Source organism: Metarhizium robertsii (genome assembly GCF_000187425.2).
Source record: "Metarhizium robertsii ARSEF 23 chromosome Unknown MAA_Scf_4, whole genome shotgun sequence".
In the NCBI taxonomy this organism is placed as follows: domain Eukaryota; kingdom Fungi; phylum Ascomycota; class Sordariomycetes; order Hypocreales; family Clavicipitaceae; genus Metarhizium; species Metarhizium robertsii.
The window spans coordinates 481,790-501,152 of NW_011942182.1; the positions used below are offsets into that span (position 1 = coordinate 481,790).

Here is a 19,363-nt window from a genome sequence, read left to right on the forward strand (position 1 = left end):
TTGGCATGAAGCAGAGCTAGATTGACTCCTGCCTAAAAATAGATGGTGTAGAGAGGTAGGGCTGATTGTATAAACTTGATGTGATTAATTATTAGTCGTACCTAAACTTGAGAACCGGGATATACCGGAGCAAACACGAATCACTACAGTACGCAAAAAAAAAAAAACATACAACACCAGGTATTCGCTGGTCGTCACCGACCCAACTACTAATCTAGCGCTCGCCAGGTTATCGTACGAGATCAGACGGGATCGTGAGTTCTACTGGCGGCTGTGGTCGTATGTGATTGCTGGTGGGTGAAATTGACCTATAAGCACTGGGAGGTGATCTAATATCTATTTGATAATGTCAAGTAGGGTTTTCGCATTTTCTAGAAACTACAAAGTTGACTTCTTTTTGCATACAAACTCCACCACCATCCTTCAAGTCGACTTGGTATACACGAACCCACACGGTCATATTCCCAGTCCGCTCCTAAACAAGACAATACATGAATCTTTAAGCAAAACAGGTCCACCGCAATTCATCAGCAGTTACTCGGCCGTATCGCCCTGAGCGCATTCCCCGTCTGCCCGGCGCCCGCCGCCGCAGCCATGTACGCATCAATCGCCGGCAACACCTGCGGGCACCGGTCGTTGTTAATCGCCCGAATCATGGCGCTCACCTGGCCGGGCGACATGCGCGCGCCGCGCCTCGACAGCGTCTGCAGCCCGTCCACGACGAACTGAAACGTGCCCTGCGTGTCGAGGACATTGTTGGCCTGCCGGACGGTCGCGTCTCGGTTCCTGCGCGCCCCCGTGAGGAACATTTGGTCCAGCACCGCCTTGTGGTTGAGCTCGTCGTTTTCGGCGGCCAGAGCGCCGCGCGCCTGCTGCTGGAGCTGTTGGGGGCTCATGGACTCGGCCGTGGACAGGAACTGCGACACGACGCCCGTGTCTCTTTGCCAGGAGCGGGCGGCGGCGTCGATGGCTTGCGCGGAGGGCTGGCGCGCGCGTTTGGACAGCGCTTCGCTTTCTTGCGAGAGTTGATCTTGGGGAGCTGGCTGGCTGGCGGTGAGGGCGTGTGCGTGGACGGCCACGGCGAGGATGGCGATGAGGGTTGGCGGCTTCATTGCGATTGGGCGTTTCAAAGAGCTCGAGACTAACTGCTGGTATGGCAAACTATGTACCTCGCATCAAGGGCCAGCCTCGACGCAGGGTTCTGATAAGAGGGAAACTTGACAAACTTGCGGGATTGCGAGTCTCCAACAGGACGGTTTTATTATTGGCGGTCACTCCTTTTCTTTATGCACTGATTAGCTTAGGGTATGCTTATGTAGCAACGCTTGAGACGCAGCAAGGACAATGAATTAGGGTTTTGTGAGTTTGAACCAGGATAGAGCGGTCGTTTGAGAATGCATCGCCGATCCAGGCCCTACATGTGACTTGATTTTCCGTTTCAGAAGATCATGTTCGCCATTCGGTGTCGTGCCTGCCGCGGCAGTCAGAGATCGGCACTTGGGCACTTCGGAGTTGTTTCGAATGTAGTCTCAGTAGCCCAATTCACTCTCCAACGTCATTATGGGCCGTCGGAACTATGTGGGTCAGGAGATTGTCGGGAATCTTTTGTACATCGCTGACATCTGGAGTATGGGCTAATCGGTTGCGGGTCTCTGGTGTGTTGCGGGTTGCGTTTCAAAGTCCATCTTGGGTAGTGGCCAGGTCGGCTTGCGAAACAACGGACAACAGTAGCTCAAGGTAACAGCTCTTCGTTTCTTCTTTTCTTCCTTCATAATTCTACATATGGTTATAATGGCTATTGCATTTGTTCAGACCAGAATATTCATCTGCCTGATGGTGAGACCCGTGGCGTTCATCCGACGCCTTTACTATAGCTTAGTTATGCATAACTACCCCCTCTCCAGTACACCGTTTTGTACCGCTTGATTTATTAATTGTAACCTTGAATATACGGTTTTGTAAACCCTGCATTCTGCGCCAAAAAAAGTAAAATGTGAACAGGGGTTTCGCTTCGCACCAAGATTCGAGACAAGGTTACTAGACGTGTCCGCATCTTCGCCACACAGGATTGCGTGGGTGTAGTACTCACTCTGAACATTAATATAACTCGCGAAGAGCCTTCTAAGTTTCCAGGTCTAGGTCTAGGTTTTGCAGCAGTCGTCTCTTAGAAAGCTTTTCCATAAACATGTTGACCATGTGCTCTGGCCTGGTGAGTTTTGGCTTCTTTTCACCACGTAACGGCCCCTAGATTTTTCAAACATGTTGACCATCGCATCATAACCCCACAGAAAATTGCCTGGGTCCTTGGCACCCTCGGAGGACTACTTGATTCCCCGATCTATGCAGGGATATCTCTCCGACTTGACAACATGCCTCGGCAATTAGCTCCCTCGGTAGATCGACTCGTATCCAGTTCCATATTTCAATGCCGAACCCCTCAAGACATTCAGCAATGGCTCCATTTGTGTGACAGGGGATCTCGGCATCATAGACGTTGACCTTGGATATGTTCCTGACATCCTTCTAGCGTAACCAGTTCAGTATGTGCGTGAAGACGGTTCGACCCCGGCGAGATTCCGGTCCGGGTGAGCGGAGGGCTGGTTAGCTGCTGCCCATCTCACTACTGCTAACCTACAATTTAGACATGGTATCATAAAACTGCAAAATGAAGACGGTTAGTCCCTCTAGCTAGCTCTGCTGTGGTCCTGGTTCGCCGAAGCGAAATGCAGAGGACTTTTGCCAAATTTGCTGGAAACAGTCACAATCTGCTCAACATGACTTTGGCAAATTTGAAATAATTTGATGTATTACCTGCCGTATTGTCGAGTGAATTGCTGTTTTCCCTTCTAGTTCATCTGCAAGGAGGGAGTCGAATGAGAAATCACTATATACGTACGCCCATCGACTTATTTTGTTATTAAACCCGAGCAATGGCCACCTGCGACCGATAAAGGTACACGACTTGAGCTATACTCCATAAGTAGCTGATATTAGTCTGTTCTACCATGACTACCGACGACGTCGTTTATCTCTATCCTGTTTCTCAAAGTCAGATTGGTAGACAGCCGCGGAGCAAGACGCAGGCCGAGCAAAAAATCTCATTCCATAAAAGTCAAGTTGAACCTCGAAAGCAACAATCGCCCTGCTTCATCACGGCTTTTTGTACTCTGGGAGCCCGGAGGCTACGCTTCTCATCCTTGACTTGCGGTTCGTTACATTTGATACTGCAGAGAGATTCATCAAAGCAGGAATGAGACTTGCGTTCCGCGACGCCCATGGCGAAGACTCCCACTCTGCACTTGTCTACACATCGTACCAGAGGACAAATTTTCCATCGACCCAGTGGTTGATATCTGGAAGATCATACACATGGGGAACGTCGAGCTGAGCGGTGGCCACGGGGCCTGCAAGGGCCAAAGCCAGTGGCGGAATCACCATTCAAGAGGGCGGAGGACAGGAAGCTCAAGCACTCTTATCCTCCTCACCGGCAAGAAAATGTTGGAGATGGGGAGTTTCTATAAATACAAAAAGTCAGTGTGAGTTGGAGGCTTGAGGCATTCCTCGCTCCGTGTCCTACCTCGGGCCTCGCGATGTCTTCTTTGTTGTTGTGTAGCCGATATTGTCCCGAGCCCTTTGTTGAATGTTGACGGCGACATAAAGCGCCCACACTGTGCCTTTGAGAGAACCGGACTGCGCGCTCCGTTACATCATCCTGCCTTCAATCACCGTCGTCTCGCACGCAGCTTCGTTACGCCACCTACTGACAACCGCCCTCTCAGCTCCCCGCAAAGCTCCCCGCAAAAGCTGCAACGAGGGCAACCATGGCTGTTCCTTTGACATTGTGAGTGAACCACTGTGAGACTTGCCTAGGCGGATTCAGCTAATTTACTGGACGCAAAGTCTCGTGCTGGTAACGGGCATCGCCGGAGACAGCGCTCTTCCGGATGGTGGCCTAGGATATATGCATTCCTATCTATCACTGCATTTCTCGGATGCCCACCGAATCGTCTTCAACACTGTTGAATCCTCTGCGGAAGACGTCATGATAACCGTGCCTGACATGAGAAACTCGGCCCTGAATCTATTGCAATCTCTGGATAGGAATAAGGCCAAGTTGGAAGGACAAAGGGCAACAGATGTGACAAACTATGACGACGGTCCGAAGCAACAGGTACGAACCGTGGACACCTAACTAGGGCTGTGGTGCTCGAGTGAAGCACGTTGTGCGATTTTACTCTCTTCTAGGAGGTAATCCTTTCTAATGTTGGTGTTTCAGGGACCGAATATTCCCGCTCCAAAAGTGGTATTTCTCTGCCATGATATTGGAGGATTCGTTGTAAAACAGGTATGAAGCTGCCATCAGAGCTCTCGCTGAAGATTCTGACAGTGTACTCCCAGGCTCTCCTGCTGGCGAATTCAGAACCCTGCTTTGAATGGGTAGCACGCGCAACGGCTGCTGTAGTGAGACTTCCGCTTTGTATAATCTGCTGAGAACTCTGAATGTAACCTGTAAAATAGCTTTTCTTTGAGACGCCTCACACAGTGCCGACGCATCTGTCCTGGGAGCGCCTGATGGTGAGGATGCTTGGTCAGACAGAGTCTGTGTTGGATTTCGCCTCATTTATACGTTATTTGCCCGACTATGCGTCTCAACTCGAGACTGAATTTGAAGGAATTTCTGGAACTCATCACATGATAAACTTTTTGTCTCGTGAGAGTCGTTATGCCGTGGTATGTTACGCTTCTGGCTCTCCGAGTCGCTAGCTTGACAGATTACCAACAAAATAGGTCACCCGAGAGAACATCCCGAGTCCAATCTACAGCTGTGATCAGATACACTGCTTGGATTGCGACCCAAAAGAGATGTGGAAGGTCAGCGACCAAGTCTCATGGGCTGACACAATCCGGCGCGTCATCAGTACCCATCTCAGTCTCGACAGCAAAGGCAAGTGCCTCATGATGCCTTTCAAGAAATTTGTATAATTCTAACTACTCTTGTCAGACCCACAAGAAGTTACGCGCAGTTTCTCGACGTCTCTGGCGCAGCTGAGTCCAAGAATGCGCCAGCTTGGAACGCCAGCACACCGCTCGATCCCGAGTGATTTCGCAAGATGGGCCACATGGGAAGAGTATAATGACTGGGCTTCGGGCACAGAGAACCCGGTGCTTCACATTGTGGGACTACCTGGGACCGGGACATCGCTTTTTGCTACCCAAGTCACAAGCCACCTGCGAGAAGGTGGTAACCTTGTCCTTTCCTATTCAGCATGCCATAGATCCAACCCGAGAAACTCGACGGTGAGTCTCTGGCATTCTTTCTGCCAACAAGCACTCCTATCGCCATCTTCATATCGTTCTACCACACCCCATTGCTCATGGCTCAGAAAAGAGGGCATCTTCACCAAAGAAACGTTCAGGGGCCTGCTGCGTTCGATACTATCAGGCTGCGCCGGAAAAGCGACATTTTGTATCATCGACGCCCTTGACCACTATACCGCCGAGGCGCGGGACGAACTGCTCCGCGATCTCGGCGAGATGAGAACTTCATCTAAAGGCGAATTCAAGGTTCTTACTGTTGGCTCCGCCTCGTATGTGCAATATGGGACGCCCGGGTATCCGCTAGTAGTTTACTTGCAGGAACGAATACTAGCAGCTGGAGAGCTCGAGCGGCTTGCTAAGACAAGGATAAGCAGCATGGCTGCGGTTAACCCGGCTTGGAAGACCCTTGATCTTGAATCCCAACAAGTTAAAAGGCTGTGGACGGGATCCGCTACACTCTTTGAATTATGCCAGAAGATGGACTTTCTCGAAAAGGGCGAAACCCTGTCCACCACCGGTGAGGCGATTGCCATGGTCGCCACTCTTCCCGCGGACTTTACAGTCTTCTTCAGAACGCTAGCGACTAAATATGACTTCTTACATGATGGACGCTTGGGCGCAGCGGTCTTGCCCTGGCTTATTGGTTCGTTACGGCCCATGACAGTGCAGGAGCTCGCGGTCTGGGCCGCTCTTGCTCGCACGAGCACAGAGACGCTCACATTGCAACACCTACAAAAGTCCATCCTATGGGACTTTCGAAGGGACCTGGAGAATGAGCTTAGTCCCATCATCCGGATCTCGGGCGAGTTGGTGGAAATGCGGCACCGCATCTACCAAGACCTCGTTCTCGCAGACTTCAACGCTCTAGGCAAGGGCGATGTGCATCTTGATATACTCACCACGTGTCTCATATACCTCAGGCAAATCGGCCCATCGTGGAAGCACAGCACAGAGTTCCGGCAACAGCATAGACTGGCAGAATACGCGGCTCTTCACTGGCCGCAACATTATCATGAAGTCAGGGACAAAGCCACCGCAAAGCCGGTGGTGCTATCACTTCTCCAAAATGAGGAGCAATTCACCGTATGGCTGGACATATATTCCCACTATGCGACGCGATCCGCCGAAGAAGAGTCATTTCCAAGGACACCGATTCAAGTAGCCGCGTACTTGGGATTGACCGAGGTTCTCTCCGAACTTGTCGCTAACGTACATCCATCGAATAAAGATACGGAGCTAACAAAGGCCATGGAATACGCCGCAACTAAGGGTCATGCGAATGTGATTCGACTTCTTGCCGAACTCGGCGTCAGAGCCGAGGGCGCGCTGCTCCGAGCTTCCTGGCTCGGCGACAACGCAACTGTGACTGAGCTACTCAAAACCCATCGTACATACATAAACTCCAGAGGCGGACCGGACGGCGTCTACACACCCCTTCTGCAAGCAGCCCGTTGTGGACATGTTGACAGCTTTGCGAAGCTCCAATCTGAAGGGGCTGATCTTAACGCTGTGGCAGCCCATACGAATCTCACTGCACTGCACCTGGCAGCAAGGATTGGTCAACGGGCGATTGTTCAGCTCCTGATTACCGCCAAAGTTCCCCTGGCGAGCGTCGATGAGCAGGGCTATGGTGCTCTTTACTACGCGGCAGAAGGGGGGTTCGAGGAAATTGTGAAATGTATGATTATTGCCGCAAATGACCCGGCAACACTGGCTGATGAAACACGAGTCTCGCAAGTGCTTCTAACAAACAACCAGACAAGGGATTCGAATACCCCGTTACATCTAGCAGCATCGAATGGACATTTGAAGACTGTGGAAACACTACTTAATATGAAGGCCAGGCCAGGCATTCTGAATGACCGCAAATACACGCCGCTCTATTATGCTGCCGAAGGAGGGTTCCCGTCAGTGGTCAAGACGCTCCTTGAAGTTGGCACTGTGGCAGAGAAAAAAGGGGAGCAGTCGATGGTTGAAGTTCAGCCGTTGCCCGGCGAAGTTGCTCGCATCCCATCGCCAGTCGAACTAGCTGCGAAGAACGGTCATCTTAGCACCGTGACGGAGCTACGGAGCTCGCGCTTCTATGACACCAGCGAGGTTCTTTCCCCAGCATTCGCCACCGCATGTCAGGAGGGAACCAACGATTGTGCCTTATACATCCTTCAGTGGTATAACGAAGTCTCCTTTGCCGGCGGACCATTGCTGGATGTAGACGGAAATACCGCGCTCCATCTCGCCGCACGGCACGGCAATGTGCGACTATTTCAGAAGCTTATGGATTCAAAACACGTCCCGATTGACTCCTTCAACAAGAAGGGATTGAGTCCCCTTCACATTGCTGCGTCTTCCGGGAGCCTTGCCATCATACAGTTGTTCAAAGATGACTCGGCTCTCGGTGGCACAACGGCCAACGGAACAGGGAGGACGCTTCTTCATATAGCCGCAGAGGCGGGCTACCTCCACGTCGTTGAGTGGCTCCTAGACTACACATCACTCAAGAAAGAGACTGCCACGGCAGTTGAAAACACAGCCATAATGCTCGCGGCAGTGGGCAAGCACGAGCCGATTGTTAAGCTCCTTCTGGATTCAAAGTATGCAGTGCCGACTGGTAATCTCCTGCATGTAGCGGTGCTGAACAGCTGGAAAGGCGTCACAAAGATTTTGGCATCGTGTGACGTCTCTGTTCTCAACTGGATTGACAGCACCACCGGTAACGCTGCCCTACACCTCGCGGTGGTGATTAAAAACGCCGATATGGTAGAGGCGCTTTTAGCGGTCGGGGCTGATCCCAATCTTGGAAATAAGGGGTGTAGGCTGCCTATATCAATGGCCGTAGAGACCAAGAATCTGGATATCGTAACCGCGCTTCTCGACGGTGCACCAACGCTTGACGTCGACCAGATCGATATGGACGGTCTGACACCTCTCCTGAGAGCATGCAAGGTGGCGTATGAGAGCGGACATGGTACCGCCAAGCTCGTCCGAGAGCTCTTGTCTAAGCGAAAAGCCGATATTAATCTGAATGCCAAATGTCCTGGTAGTGATGAAAAGTATGCGGGAATGACTCCCCTCCACCTGTCTGCGCTCATCCTTTCAGAGGCTGAGGAAAGCAATGAGGACATCATCGACGAGGAAGACGATATTTTCATCCACGCCAAGAGCATTGATGAAGAAAAAAAGAGCGATGATAAAGCGAAGGATGAGCTCCAACAAGAAAGCGACGAACCGGACGACGAGCTCCTCAAGTTGCTCCTCGACTTTGGAGCGGACCCTAACGCGAGGGATGTCACGGGCTCTACACCTCTTCTGCTGGCTGCGGAAGCCGGACACATCAAGGCACTCCGTGCTTTGCTAGATCAAGATGCCGACCCTAATATCAGCAATACTAGAGAGACCACGGCGCTGCACCTTGCCGCTCAGTCTGGCCACGTCGCCTGCATCAATCTGCTTGTGAAGAAGGGTGCAAATATGAACGTAGCCAAAGTGGACGAAACACCCAACCGCGGGCTTTGTGGTATTACACCACTGGTACTCGCGGTAGCCCTAGAGCGGCTCGGTGCCGTCGAGGCATTGCTTCGTCTCGGGGCAGATATCGGACGTGCCGTACACATTGCCGCACTGTATGGCGAGTTGGACATTTTCAAGGCCGTCCATCGTAAACGCCCCGATCCGAATATATTCGACTCTGGCTTGGGAACGCTGCTTTGCCTTGCTGTGACGGCAGATAGCATGGACATGGTCTCCCATCTTCTAGAAAACCCAAAAGTCGCGACAAGTACTGCTAATACCATCGGCCAGACGCCCCTGACGATTGCCGCCATTATGGGCAATCACGACATAGCCAAGTGTCTGGTCGAGAAAGGAGCCGATCCGGATAAGCGAGATCACGAAGGGAGGACGCCGCTGGACTATGCAATCCTGTTCGCCGACGAGGAATTGGCGAAATTTCTTTGTCAGCATACAAGACTTGGTTTTCCACTGGACGGCGTCCGTGGGCATAGTCCGTTATATTTGGCCTGTCGGATGCCAAGTGATGACATTTTCAACGAGATACATGAAGCTTGCAAAAGACTTCCATCCGAGGAGTATTTGAAGTTGTGTGAGCTAGCAATCCACGCAGCCATCATGTCTAACAATGGAGGGCGCCTCACAACGCTGCTCACCACGCCTGGCGTCAAAGCAACCGTGGCAGATGACGACGGGTGGACGCCGTTGCAATGCGCCAGGTCTTACGGCCGTAAGGAGATGGAAGAACAAATTCTAGGCGCTGGCGCCACCCACGAGTCATCAGGTGAGATGAAGACACCTACTCAATGGCACCTGGACGACCGGCATGCCGCACTCTCTCCATGTATAGGGGCAGAGCAGACCCCGCGAGTGAGAGACCCGAAGATTGTAGAGGTATTTGGTGAGTTTGTGCTTTGTAACGCCTCTCTGAACTTTGATCGCAAGCGCATTATTAACCTATAATGGTTTAGCTAGCGTGGGAGACGTGATTGATTTAACGTGTGACCCGTATGGAGTAGCTGTGGCTCGAGCGAACCATTGTATCCCAGACGGTCAGGACTTTTTCTTCGAAATCAAGGTGCAGAAAGGCTACAGAGACGGATGCCAGTAAGTTATATCACATGCCTATTCCTTTAGTCGCGCTCTAACGAACCAAAAGAACGCTCGGCATCGGTCTTTGCAGTGATATCGCTCCTCTGAGTAGCAAGCTCAGCTTTGGACACCCGGCTATCTCCTGTGGCTACTATGCTCACAACGGGGAGGTGCGCGCAAGTGGTGTGCAGTCAACTGGATTTTTCGAACCGAGATGGTATGGTGAAGGGGACATTGTTGGATGCGGAGTGGATGCGAAGAAAGGAACCATTTACTTCACCAAAGGTAGACAGCTACTAGGTACGGCTTCATGACCCCTCCCCCCCCCCCCCCCCCTTCTCTGGACTGTGATCTAATCCCAGCTGAACGTGGCTGTAGAGCATGCTTTTCGCCACCCTTCCGGAAAGCTTTATCCGGCGGTCTTCGTCGACACTCGTCAGACTGGCGTACGCATATCTCTGGAGAGAATGTCGACACGGTTCGATACAAGCGAAGTCGAAGCGGAAGCCGTAAATACCACCAGCCTCCCCACGGAGAAGCAATGTAAGAAAGTGACTTGGAGATATTAGAGGTACAACAATCCGCAAGGGTAAAAACGCTGGCCAACATTATGGTACCCGAGGTTGTGTCAGCCTGTCGGAATTCCTCACGGGTATTTCACCATGCATACCCACGTCTCCTCGTCTGGTCTCCAATCACCATGGCCTGCGGTAATTCCTCCCTTTAATCCGGTCCACAAGTTCCAGTCTGCTTATCCGCACGCCCCAACGCACCGGCCATGAACTCGGTGAGCTCAGGCACAGAGACATGCCGTCATACAAGGCTACACGTGTCTTGCCCGAAACGATAAAGAGTCAAGTTGTTTTTAGCCCTAATATTAACTAGTGGTTCTGGAAATCGTCCCTGAGCGCCTTCGTCGTCACGTCACTGAGAGCCAAACATATTATACAGCTAACCGCTTAGACCTGCTCAGGCTATCGGGCGATTGATGGGCTGTTGTAAGAGGTCAACGGTATACCTGGGCTCCACTGGCCCATTTCGCCGTCAACAATGTTGACCCAATAGATCGATGTTCTGTGGAGTTGGGAGTTGTCATCACGCACGATGACGTGAAGAGCCCTCAGAGGCTCCAGGTGAAGTTTTTCCGCCGGTCTACGTCTGGTCAATATTCCCAAGACCAGACACCCGGAGAGACCGAGCAACAGACGCAAATGTCATGTCGTGATGCAGTATAAAATGTCAGATTTTATAGGCCCTGAGCCGCAAGTAAAGGCTTTTGGGTCCAGATGTCATCCCATGTCTGTACGAACTTATTGAGAATTGATAGCATCGACTCAAATTGGTTGTTTGGATTGATTGACCCCTCTATCTCGCTGAGCTGTAATTCTGACAGAGCCATGACTCACCACGTCCCGCCCACACACTTGATAACATTGAACATTTGGAACCCCGTGCCCATGTGCCGCAGGGTGATGGGCATCGTTCCGCATGGCTCAAAAATAGCCTTGTTACTCCAGCCGCTGTTATGAAACGAGGCCAAATGGCTGGCCAGGAATAACAACAGGCACCAGAGCTCCTGTTATATGTGGTGGGTTTGAGATGATTGGTCGCCCGCGGAAGCATTTCGTCTTGCTTCGAGCTTAAAGCACCTTCGGCGGTTAAATACCACTTCTAATTGGTTGTTGGATACTGTTTCTCCATCCACAGCGTGATAGAGGCCATTCAGCACCTACCACTCAACTGGCCAACAGATTGACAACCCGTCCGTCACCGAAGTTTCATGCATTAACGAGGTGGGAGCCCGCTGCTGCCTAGTCGCTTCATAACACATAAAGTGTAACGACCATTCACACGAAGATGGTTCGCGCAAGTCAGTTCATCTCTCCAGGTCAGTTATAGCTAAGCTGTGATCAAAGTAAGTGTTTTGCCGCCTGTTGGATGTCACATTGGCTACACACTCACAATCAACACTGTTAGGAACCTCCATCAGTACATCATGTGCACTCAATACTACGCTACCAGGATTTATCAGTGCGGAGACCGGCACACTGAGGACGTCAAATTTGAGAGATGTGATAATCCATCCAAGCCAAACCATGAGCTTAAGCGACTGCCTCTGGGCTCGAGGAGAGAGGCGGGCAAGTGCGGACGATTTAATTGTAGAAACCCCTGAGTTGTTACGATATCGGCTCTGCAAATTGGCGGCATCTCTGGTACATGTGTGCTGGACATGTTGAAACAAATACTAGTACTTGATTTGTAACTGGGAAACACTTGCCATAATATCTGCAGCGCGAGAGAATTGACCTGTCCAACATCCCCGAATAATCTCACCGCCGAAAACTCCCTCAACTTCCGGGAAAATGCCATCAGCAAAGCGGCCATCTACATATGCATCGTATTCCTCCATTTCCTCCACGGAAGTAAATTCGCCAGTAGTTGCACGAAAAGGCCACCGACCTGTAATAATGGTATACAGGACAGATCCAAGGGCAAAAATATCAACGGCATAAGTCGCTTCCCAGGCATCGTTTGGGTTAAAAAAGCCAGAGTTGGGAAGTTTTCCGCCGGAAAGCTGGAGGTCCTCGCAAGTTGATCCGCCAAAGTCGCATAGGCACAAGTCGAGCGATAGAGGCAATGCGCCATGAACGAGGAAGTTCTCGGGTCTTAGATCGCAGTGTATAACACCCTTGCTGTGGATAAACAGGATGCATTCAATTGCCTGAATAAACCATTTATGGCGAAGGCTCGGTGCAATTTCGTTGCCATACTGATGCAAGAAGGACTGGAGATTTCCGTGACTAGCCTCAGCAAAGAGCAGGCCAGTCGGGAATTCGGTTCGTGAGCCTAGAAGTCTAGAGCCATCGGGTTAATAAAACAAAACAAGCCCTTTGGAAATGAGCAACGGACCTGACAATCCTCGGATGTTTACCTAGCCTGCCAAGGATCTGCTTTTCGATGCTAAAGTAATGATCCACATTGTCTCGCTTTCGCAAAATCTCATCTTCGCCTACCTTGACAGGAGCTTTCAGAATGATACCTGGACGTAGACGGAAAAAGAGGGCAGTCGAGCCCGGGAAAGATGCGGCGGGTAGCGTAACCAGCTCGGGCGAGTTTGCATTCGGGTGTGATACATTGAGGCGGAGGACATAAAGAGTTAAAGAAGATATTTTTAGGTAAATACTACTGAGAAGTTGCCGCCATGCTTTCCAAAATGATGGTTGTTTTGAAAATAATGAGCGTACCATGATGGATTATGATGGTATGAAAGGATGTGAACATGTGAACTATGGGCCCATGGGCTGCAAGGAGGCGTAATTGCGAGCGTCACGTGATTAAATCGCTGACGTCGAAGCAGTGCCGTCTACACAGCGTGCTTCGGCAACAAGGGCCTTCAAATAATCGACCTACGCAGCTCTGCACATTGATTTTTCTCGATTCTGTAACTCAAGTGAGTAGCACGCGATTGGCTTTTGGTTCACACGATACGCCGGGATAAGTCTCTCATTGCCATGGTAGTGTTAATGGGTCTGGTGGGCCATCCCCAGAATCAACGGATACTACCAAAAGCTAGTGTGTCCGACGAATAGCGATGAGAAATAACTTAATTTGTAAGCGAGTGGGCCACGCTAAATTCCCGAGTACTACGGAGACATGAGATTCTTTTTAATTTCCCCTGATTTTCCGTTCCAGGCGGATAAAAGCCGCCACACTGGATTGACACTATCGATGATCTTGATCAACCCCACCAGCTATTAGAAAGCCCCCGGCCAATAATAGCCTGCCACCTCAAGCGCCTGATACATGAAAGCACTCCACGCCTGGCGGCCAGATATCAAATCAAGTCCGGTTGACCACCTCCGAGTCTTCTCCCCCATCTCCCAGCCGCCTACCATGAAAACATTTTTGAGTACTATTCTCAAATGCCAAGGCCGCTCATCACGTCCTCGAATCCAACTTCTCTCGGACTTGCATCTCGAGGTCGGCCAACAGTACTTGTCCTACACATTCCCTGCATCTGCACCATTTCTGCTCTTAGGAGGAGACATCGGACGGCTCATCGACTACGATGGATACTTGAAATTTCTCGAGGCGCAGGTGTCCCGGTATCAAAACATTTTTTTAGTGTTAGGAAACCACGAGTTCTATGGTCTAGACTATCACGCAGGGCTCAAAGAAGCGCGGCGTCTTGTGGAGGAACCGTCTCTTGCCGATTCCGTTATTCTCCTGGACAAGACCCGATGGGACGATCCGGACTCGGCACTGACCATCATCGGCTGCACGCTCTGGTCCGCCATCCCAGAGGAGACATCCGCTCTCATTGAGTCCAAGATCAATGACTTCAAGAAGATTGACGGGTGGTCCGCCCAGACACACAACGAAGTCCACGCCAAGGAGGCCGCATGGCTTCGCGAGAAGGTTGCTCAGGCAGCCAAGGAGCAGAGCGCCAAAAGACAGCTTCTGATAGCGACGCACCACGCGCCTTGCGTGGAGGGCACTTCTGCGCCTCGAGATTCAAATAACCCCTGGACGCCCGCCTTCGCGACCGATCTCCTTGATCAGGAGGGCTGGGCTGGCATTCATACCTGGGCATTTGGCCATACACATTACTCGACAGAGTTGGTGCGGAAGGGCGTCAGACTGGTGGCCAACCAGCGGGGATACGTGCTGCCGGGTAGTATGACACAAAAGCTGTCTGGGAAATCTCACAACTTTGATCCGGGAATGACTATCGAGTTATAGCTTGATGTATGCCCAGCGTCTCAAAATATGCGGGCATGAATGTCATCAATCTTATATGATGTCTTGCCTGTGAACAGAATGCTTTGGAGCAGTCGTGCAGCTCTGTCGGTCGTTGACATGACGTTCTTTTCGGTGGCCAAGTTTGCTGGGGGTTCAAATGCTGGGCCGAGGAGACCTAACTTTACTGACGAGCCTAATCAAAGCATGACAGACATTACGACAGGAAGAGCTGGGAGATTCATGGTCACGGAAAACTTGGATAATTGTAAAAGTTAGACTTGTCCGTTTAGCAGACAATGATGGAAAGATTGAGAGGAGAAGCCAAGGAAGACAAAGTCCTGAATACATTCAGTCACTTTCATGGGTTAATTCTTTCCCTCACCCATTTTCAGTTACAGTTGCCAATGCTTTCTAGCATTTGCCGAGTTTCGTGTTACATAGTATCCAGTTTATGAGAAAATGCGCGCACGTCGGCCGTCATCGTGGCTATGTTGATGCACTGCAAACTATTGTGGTAACGCCGCTCCAAGAGAGGTAATGCCCGAGCCTCGTATTAGGAAATTAATCCTGTCGAGGTTACTTGAGTCAGTCCCTTGCATACGGTTGGATACATTTTCATCGCAGCAGCCGTAAATCTGCAGGCTAGGACAAATAATAGCTGATCTCGATTAGCGTACATGTACCGTCGAGCCTGTTCACCAAAAGTTTGAGTCTATTAGAGTATCATTGCGCAATCCATTGCTCTCGCTTTCGTCTCCAAGTCTTTTTCTCTCAAAATCAAATACACTTGCTAAGGCACAATACTATAAGCGCTGCGTAGATGCGCAGCATCTTACAGCCCATGTACCTCTGACCCTTTAGCATCCCGCTTCCTCCTAGTATATCTTCATTCACTGTGTAGCGAACAGGCTGCAGCGTCGAATTCATGCTGTATCTGTCATTGGTCCCCATTGGCATGGGGCATGGATAAGAGAACAGTTATAAGTAACAGTGTCACTTCCAGGGACTTGGAACAACCACAGCAAGGGCCAAAGACAGACAGGAAGACTAGATGAAGCCTCAGTGTTGGTAATGGACTTGGGCAGTTTTTGGATATCGGCGAGTAAAGATCTTGGGCGTAGGAACGAGAAACACGTACTGTCGCTTTATTAATTTAGCAGCATCTAGCAACATGACGCCTTTGTAATCAGGACAACACGAGCTTGGCGTATATCGGAAGAATTTACCGGAGCCTTTTAAGGCCTTCAAATAAGAAAAATAACTTTGCTAAGTCTAATTTATATATCTTGCGGCAATTCGTTGTCTTGTTGCCGGCTGCTTTCTGTCTTTGGCGCAGCCGCACTTATTCAACGTGGTGGCGCAAGCGACATTTGCTATTTGCACTACAGTAATCGTATTATATGAGACTTCCCTTGTGATCAAAAGATACTGTATGGATTTAAATAAGATAGTTACGTATCGACACGCTATACCAATGCCTAGGCCTCTAGGTAATAAAGTGCTATACAGGGCGCACATAGGACCCTCAATTCAAGCCTAGCCCAGCGTTCGCAACACATGTTATGGACAGATTATTCAGTCCTCGAACGACTTGTATACACGGTCCATATTTTACAGGGCATCAAACACAAACCATCCGCTAGTTTTTGGCGAGAAGCTGTGGCGAGGATAACTCGCATATTGGCTTCCGCTCCTTGGTGTTTACCGGCCCCCGACTGCGGTAAAGCACGGTGCCTGCATAAGGAGAAACGATCTGAAATTGCCGATTACAATCCACTTTAAATCTGCCAGTTGACCACATGTATATCTTTCTCCGCGCTAGCTGCAGTTTTAGTAAATGAGAACAATATGGCGGCTTGGACTAGTCCGATCAATTGATAGGAGCCCAGACTCCTGGCGCAGTAGCCATGGCTGACTAGATTCACAAATAGCAGAGTTTTGACTGGTCGGGAAATTAGAGAGAAGCTATTGAGCACGGTGGCGTCAGCAATTCATCTGCCGATTGGAGCTTGTCGGAAATATTTGAATGCGTTGACCACCCCAACCCCTCCCGAAACCTTGCGAAACCTCAATCCATCCTTTCGTGTGCCTGTCAACATCATCACCCGCCAACATCGCAATGAACAAAAAAGATGATTTGCAGTCATCTGCGGCCACTTCAAGCGCCGACCGCACTGACCAAATTGCAGCCGTAAGACCCAAGCTCGCAGGCTACAGATGCCTTCAACTTACCCGGTCTGAGCCTCTACATAGGACCCCAGTTTCCAGGACGATGGCGATTCAGCTCTAGGTGATGACATGTACGCGCTTTTCTCCATCTAAAAACTATTTTCGGGATTGTAAATATTGACCCGCGTTGTAGTGCCCCTTCCACATCCTCCATCGCCTCCACCATTCTCGAGTATCGCAAGCTCCATGGACGGACGTACCATAACTACAAGGACGTCGAGTATTGGTATTGACCGATCCTTAAACACCTTGCACCGTAAGCAACCAAGCAGGAAGCGTCTGACAAGCAGCACAGGGGACCGAACGACGAGCAGCAGAACGATGGTCTCGATCTAAAGTAGGTTCCGGTTCTGGTGGGATTTTGATCCTGGTGCTGAAAAAGACAACATGGTAACACATGGCCAGCCACCACAAGTTATGTCTCGCCTTTGACAACAAACTCTTCTTCGCGCCATTACGCAACCCGCAAAAGGTTCTAGACGTAGGCACAGGAACAGGCATTTGGGCCATGTACGAAAACCGCGTTTGTCACGATAGCCGCATGTTTACACCGACGCGCGATACTAACCTCGTAGTCAGTGATTTCGCAACCGAGTTCCCCGAAGCCGAGGTAATTGGGACTGATCTCTCGCCGACGCTGCCTAATTGGGTGCCGCCAAACTGCGTCTTTGAACTAGACGATGCCTCGCAGGAGTGGACGTTTCCAGACAACACATTCGATTACATACATATCCGCTTCATGGCAGGTTGCTTCAAGGACTGGACAAGGTTATATAGTGAATGCTTTCGGTGCCTCAAGCCAGGCGGCTGGTTGGAGCACCAAGAATGCGGATTCCGAGTCGTATCAGACGACGGGTCCCTGCCGCCGGATAACGCCTTCAACGAGGCGGCAAATCTATTTGCCGAGACGGGCAGGAGGTCAGGCCACACTACTGAAGTCATCGACGACGATAATTGGATCAGGTGGATGGAGGAGGCTGGGTTCCGCGATGTGCAGAAAAAGGCTATCAAGACGCCCATGGGTGAGTGGCCGGCTGATAAGAAGTGGAAGGAGGTAGGGCTGTTCAATAGAATAACTACCGAGACGGCGCTGGAAGGCTACTTTCTGTACAAATTGACCAGGGTTATGGGTTGGGAGTATGCCGAGGTGCAGTCGTGGCTGGCAAGAGTTCGAGAGGCGTTGAGGAATAAGGCTTACCATGGCTATTCTACGTGGTGAGTGCGTTTGCCAAAGTGCCATATTGGAATCGATGGCTAACAACAGGGAAGGGGTATAGCCTGGGTTCAGAAGCCAAAGGCGTGACAGATGATCGCGGGTCGGGGGGCGTGGCAGGATGCGCGCGGTGAGAGGCGCGCGACGGTTTCGGTGGAGGAATCTGGTTTGTGTACTCTGTACATTGTGCCAAAAGACAAGAATTACTGTACATGATGTATTGTTACCCGTTTCTGACCGGGGAGAACGCCTGGGAGGATTATTAGACTCTGTAAATCCGATCTCGTTTCGGTTCATTGAGCATCCACGCCAACACATCCTCGTGACAGGCGGGCCGGATCAATGAGTGTCAGCTATGAGGGATTCCACATTCCTGTCATGTATAGTAAGAAAGTAATTTTTATGTAAAAAGTAAATTTTAGTTACTTCCCAAGTGCATCACATTCCAGCAAGTCAATGTTATCACAGCCCAATACAAAAGAGAGCCTTTGCATTCGCATTATAGTACAGGGAAAACCCTAAGAATACACCATACTCTGGACATAGGGGCAAAAACCTGTACAAAGGCGTCCTGGAAAATCCGCCATTCGCGACTTTCATGGTCACTCCTTTGGCCTCCTGTGAGGACCTCATCCCTTCTCGAACGTCCAGTCAAGCATTTAATTGCATTTTATGGAATAAGACTTGATAGGAGGTCCAGATACAGTCACTGGGTGAGTGTTGTGGAGGTACGTCCGCGGATAAGGATGCTGGCATTCCGAATCCCTGCGCGATATTAAAATAAATTCGATCCCAGTGTGAAGCAGGGTACCTACTTGTATAGCGTGCAAGAATGCGCGTTTACTTTAAGCGAGCTGACTTTTCCCTTGCTATCAATCTTTGTTAAGAAAGGGCATCGTCACTTTGCGAGAGCTTCCTACGCTTACACGAGATTAAACAAACGCACACACCTGCCAGTCGGCATGATCGCTTGGTTATTCTTGCCGCTATAGACGACTGCCTGCGCTGTGTGAGCCGACTGACGCTAATTGATGTGTATTCTCTGGGGGAGTGGGACATGGCCTACCGCTGGGCGTGAGATGAACTCAGTGCCGTCATATTCAGTATCGTCGATGTTGTATTGAGCGCTGTCGATGTCGTATTGATCCCCGTAGTATTGGGCGATGGCGCTTGTAGCGGCACTTGCAAAAACAAACAAGTTTGAGAGACGCATTGTTTTTATTGAATAGCTTGAGATGTGTAAGATAGGATTTGAATTGG

At 50.5% G+C, this 19,363-nt stretch overlaps 5 protein-coding genes across 5 annotated transcripts; 3 read left to right on the plus strand and 2 right to left on the minus strand.

Annotated features, from left to right (window-relative positions):
- Window positions 1-527: 527 nt before the first annotated feature.
- Window positions 528-1,112, minus strand: MAA_09503 (uncharacterized protein; the record flags this gene model as incomplete). Its single annotated transcript, XM_007827501.1, has 1 exon — window positions 528-1,112. One exon carries the CDS (start codon window positions 1,110-1,112, stop codon window positions 528-530), a length of 585 nt encoding a protein of 194 aa, XP_007825692.1.
- Window positions 1,113-3,821: 2,709 nt separating this feature from the next.
- On the plus strand, window positions 3,822-10,465 carry MAA_09504 (Ankyrin repeat-containing domain protein; the record flags this gene model as incomplete). The annotated part of the gene is made up of 10 exons (XM_007827502.2): window positions 3,822-3,841; window positions 3,901-4,171; window positions 4,277-4,345; window positions 4,399-4,461; window positions 4,519-4,731; window positions 4,789-4,918; window positions 5,003-9,727; window positions 9,798-9,933; window positions 9,986-10,218; window positions 10,281-10,465. The coding sequence occupies 10 exons, from the start codon at window positions 3,822-3,824 to the stop codon at window positions 10,463-10,465; spliced, it is 6,045 nt and encodes a 2,014-aa protein (XP_007825693.2).
- A 1,698-nt stretch (window positions 10,466-12,163) lies between these two features.
- MAA_09505 (Protein kinase, catalytic domain protein) lies at window positions 12,164-13,166 on the minus strand (the record flags this gene model as incomplete). Its single annotated transcript, XM_007827503.1, has 2 exons — window positions 12,164-12,765; window positions 12,851-13,166. The coding sequence occupies 2 exons, from the start codon at window positions 13,164-13,166 to the stop codon at window positions 12,164-12,166; spliced, it is 918 nt and encodes a 305-aa protein (XP_007825694.1).
- Window positions 13,167-13,812: 646 nt separating this feature from the next.
- Window positions 13,813-14,661, plus strand: MAA_09506 (Ser/Thr protein phosphatase; the record flags this gene model as incomplete). Its single annotated transcript, XM_007827504.1, has 1 exon — window positions 13,813-14,661. One exon carries the CDS (start codon window positions 13,813-13,815, stop codon window positions 14,659-14,661), a length of 849 nt encoding a protein of 282 aa, XP_007825695.1.
- A 2,626-nt stretch (window positions 14,662-17,287) lies between these two features.
- Window positions 17,288-18,109, plus strand: MAA_09507 (umta; the record flags this gene model as incomplete). Its single annotated transcript, XM_007827505.1, has 1 exon — window positions 17,288-18,109. The coding sequence occupies one exon, from the start codon at window positions 17,288-17,290 to the stop codon at window positions 18,107-18,109; it is 822 nt and encodes a 273-aa protein (XP_007825696.1).
- Window positions 18,110-19,363: the final 1,254 nt, after the last annotated feature.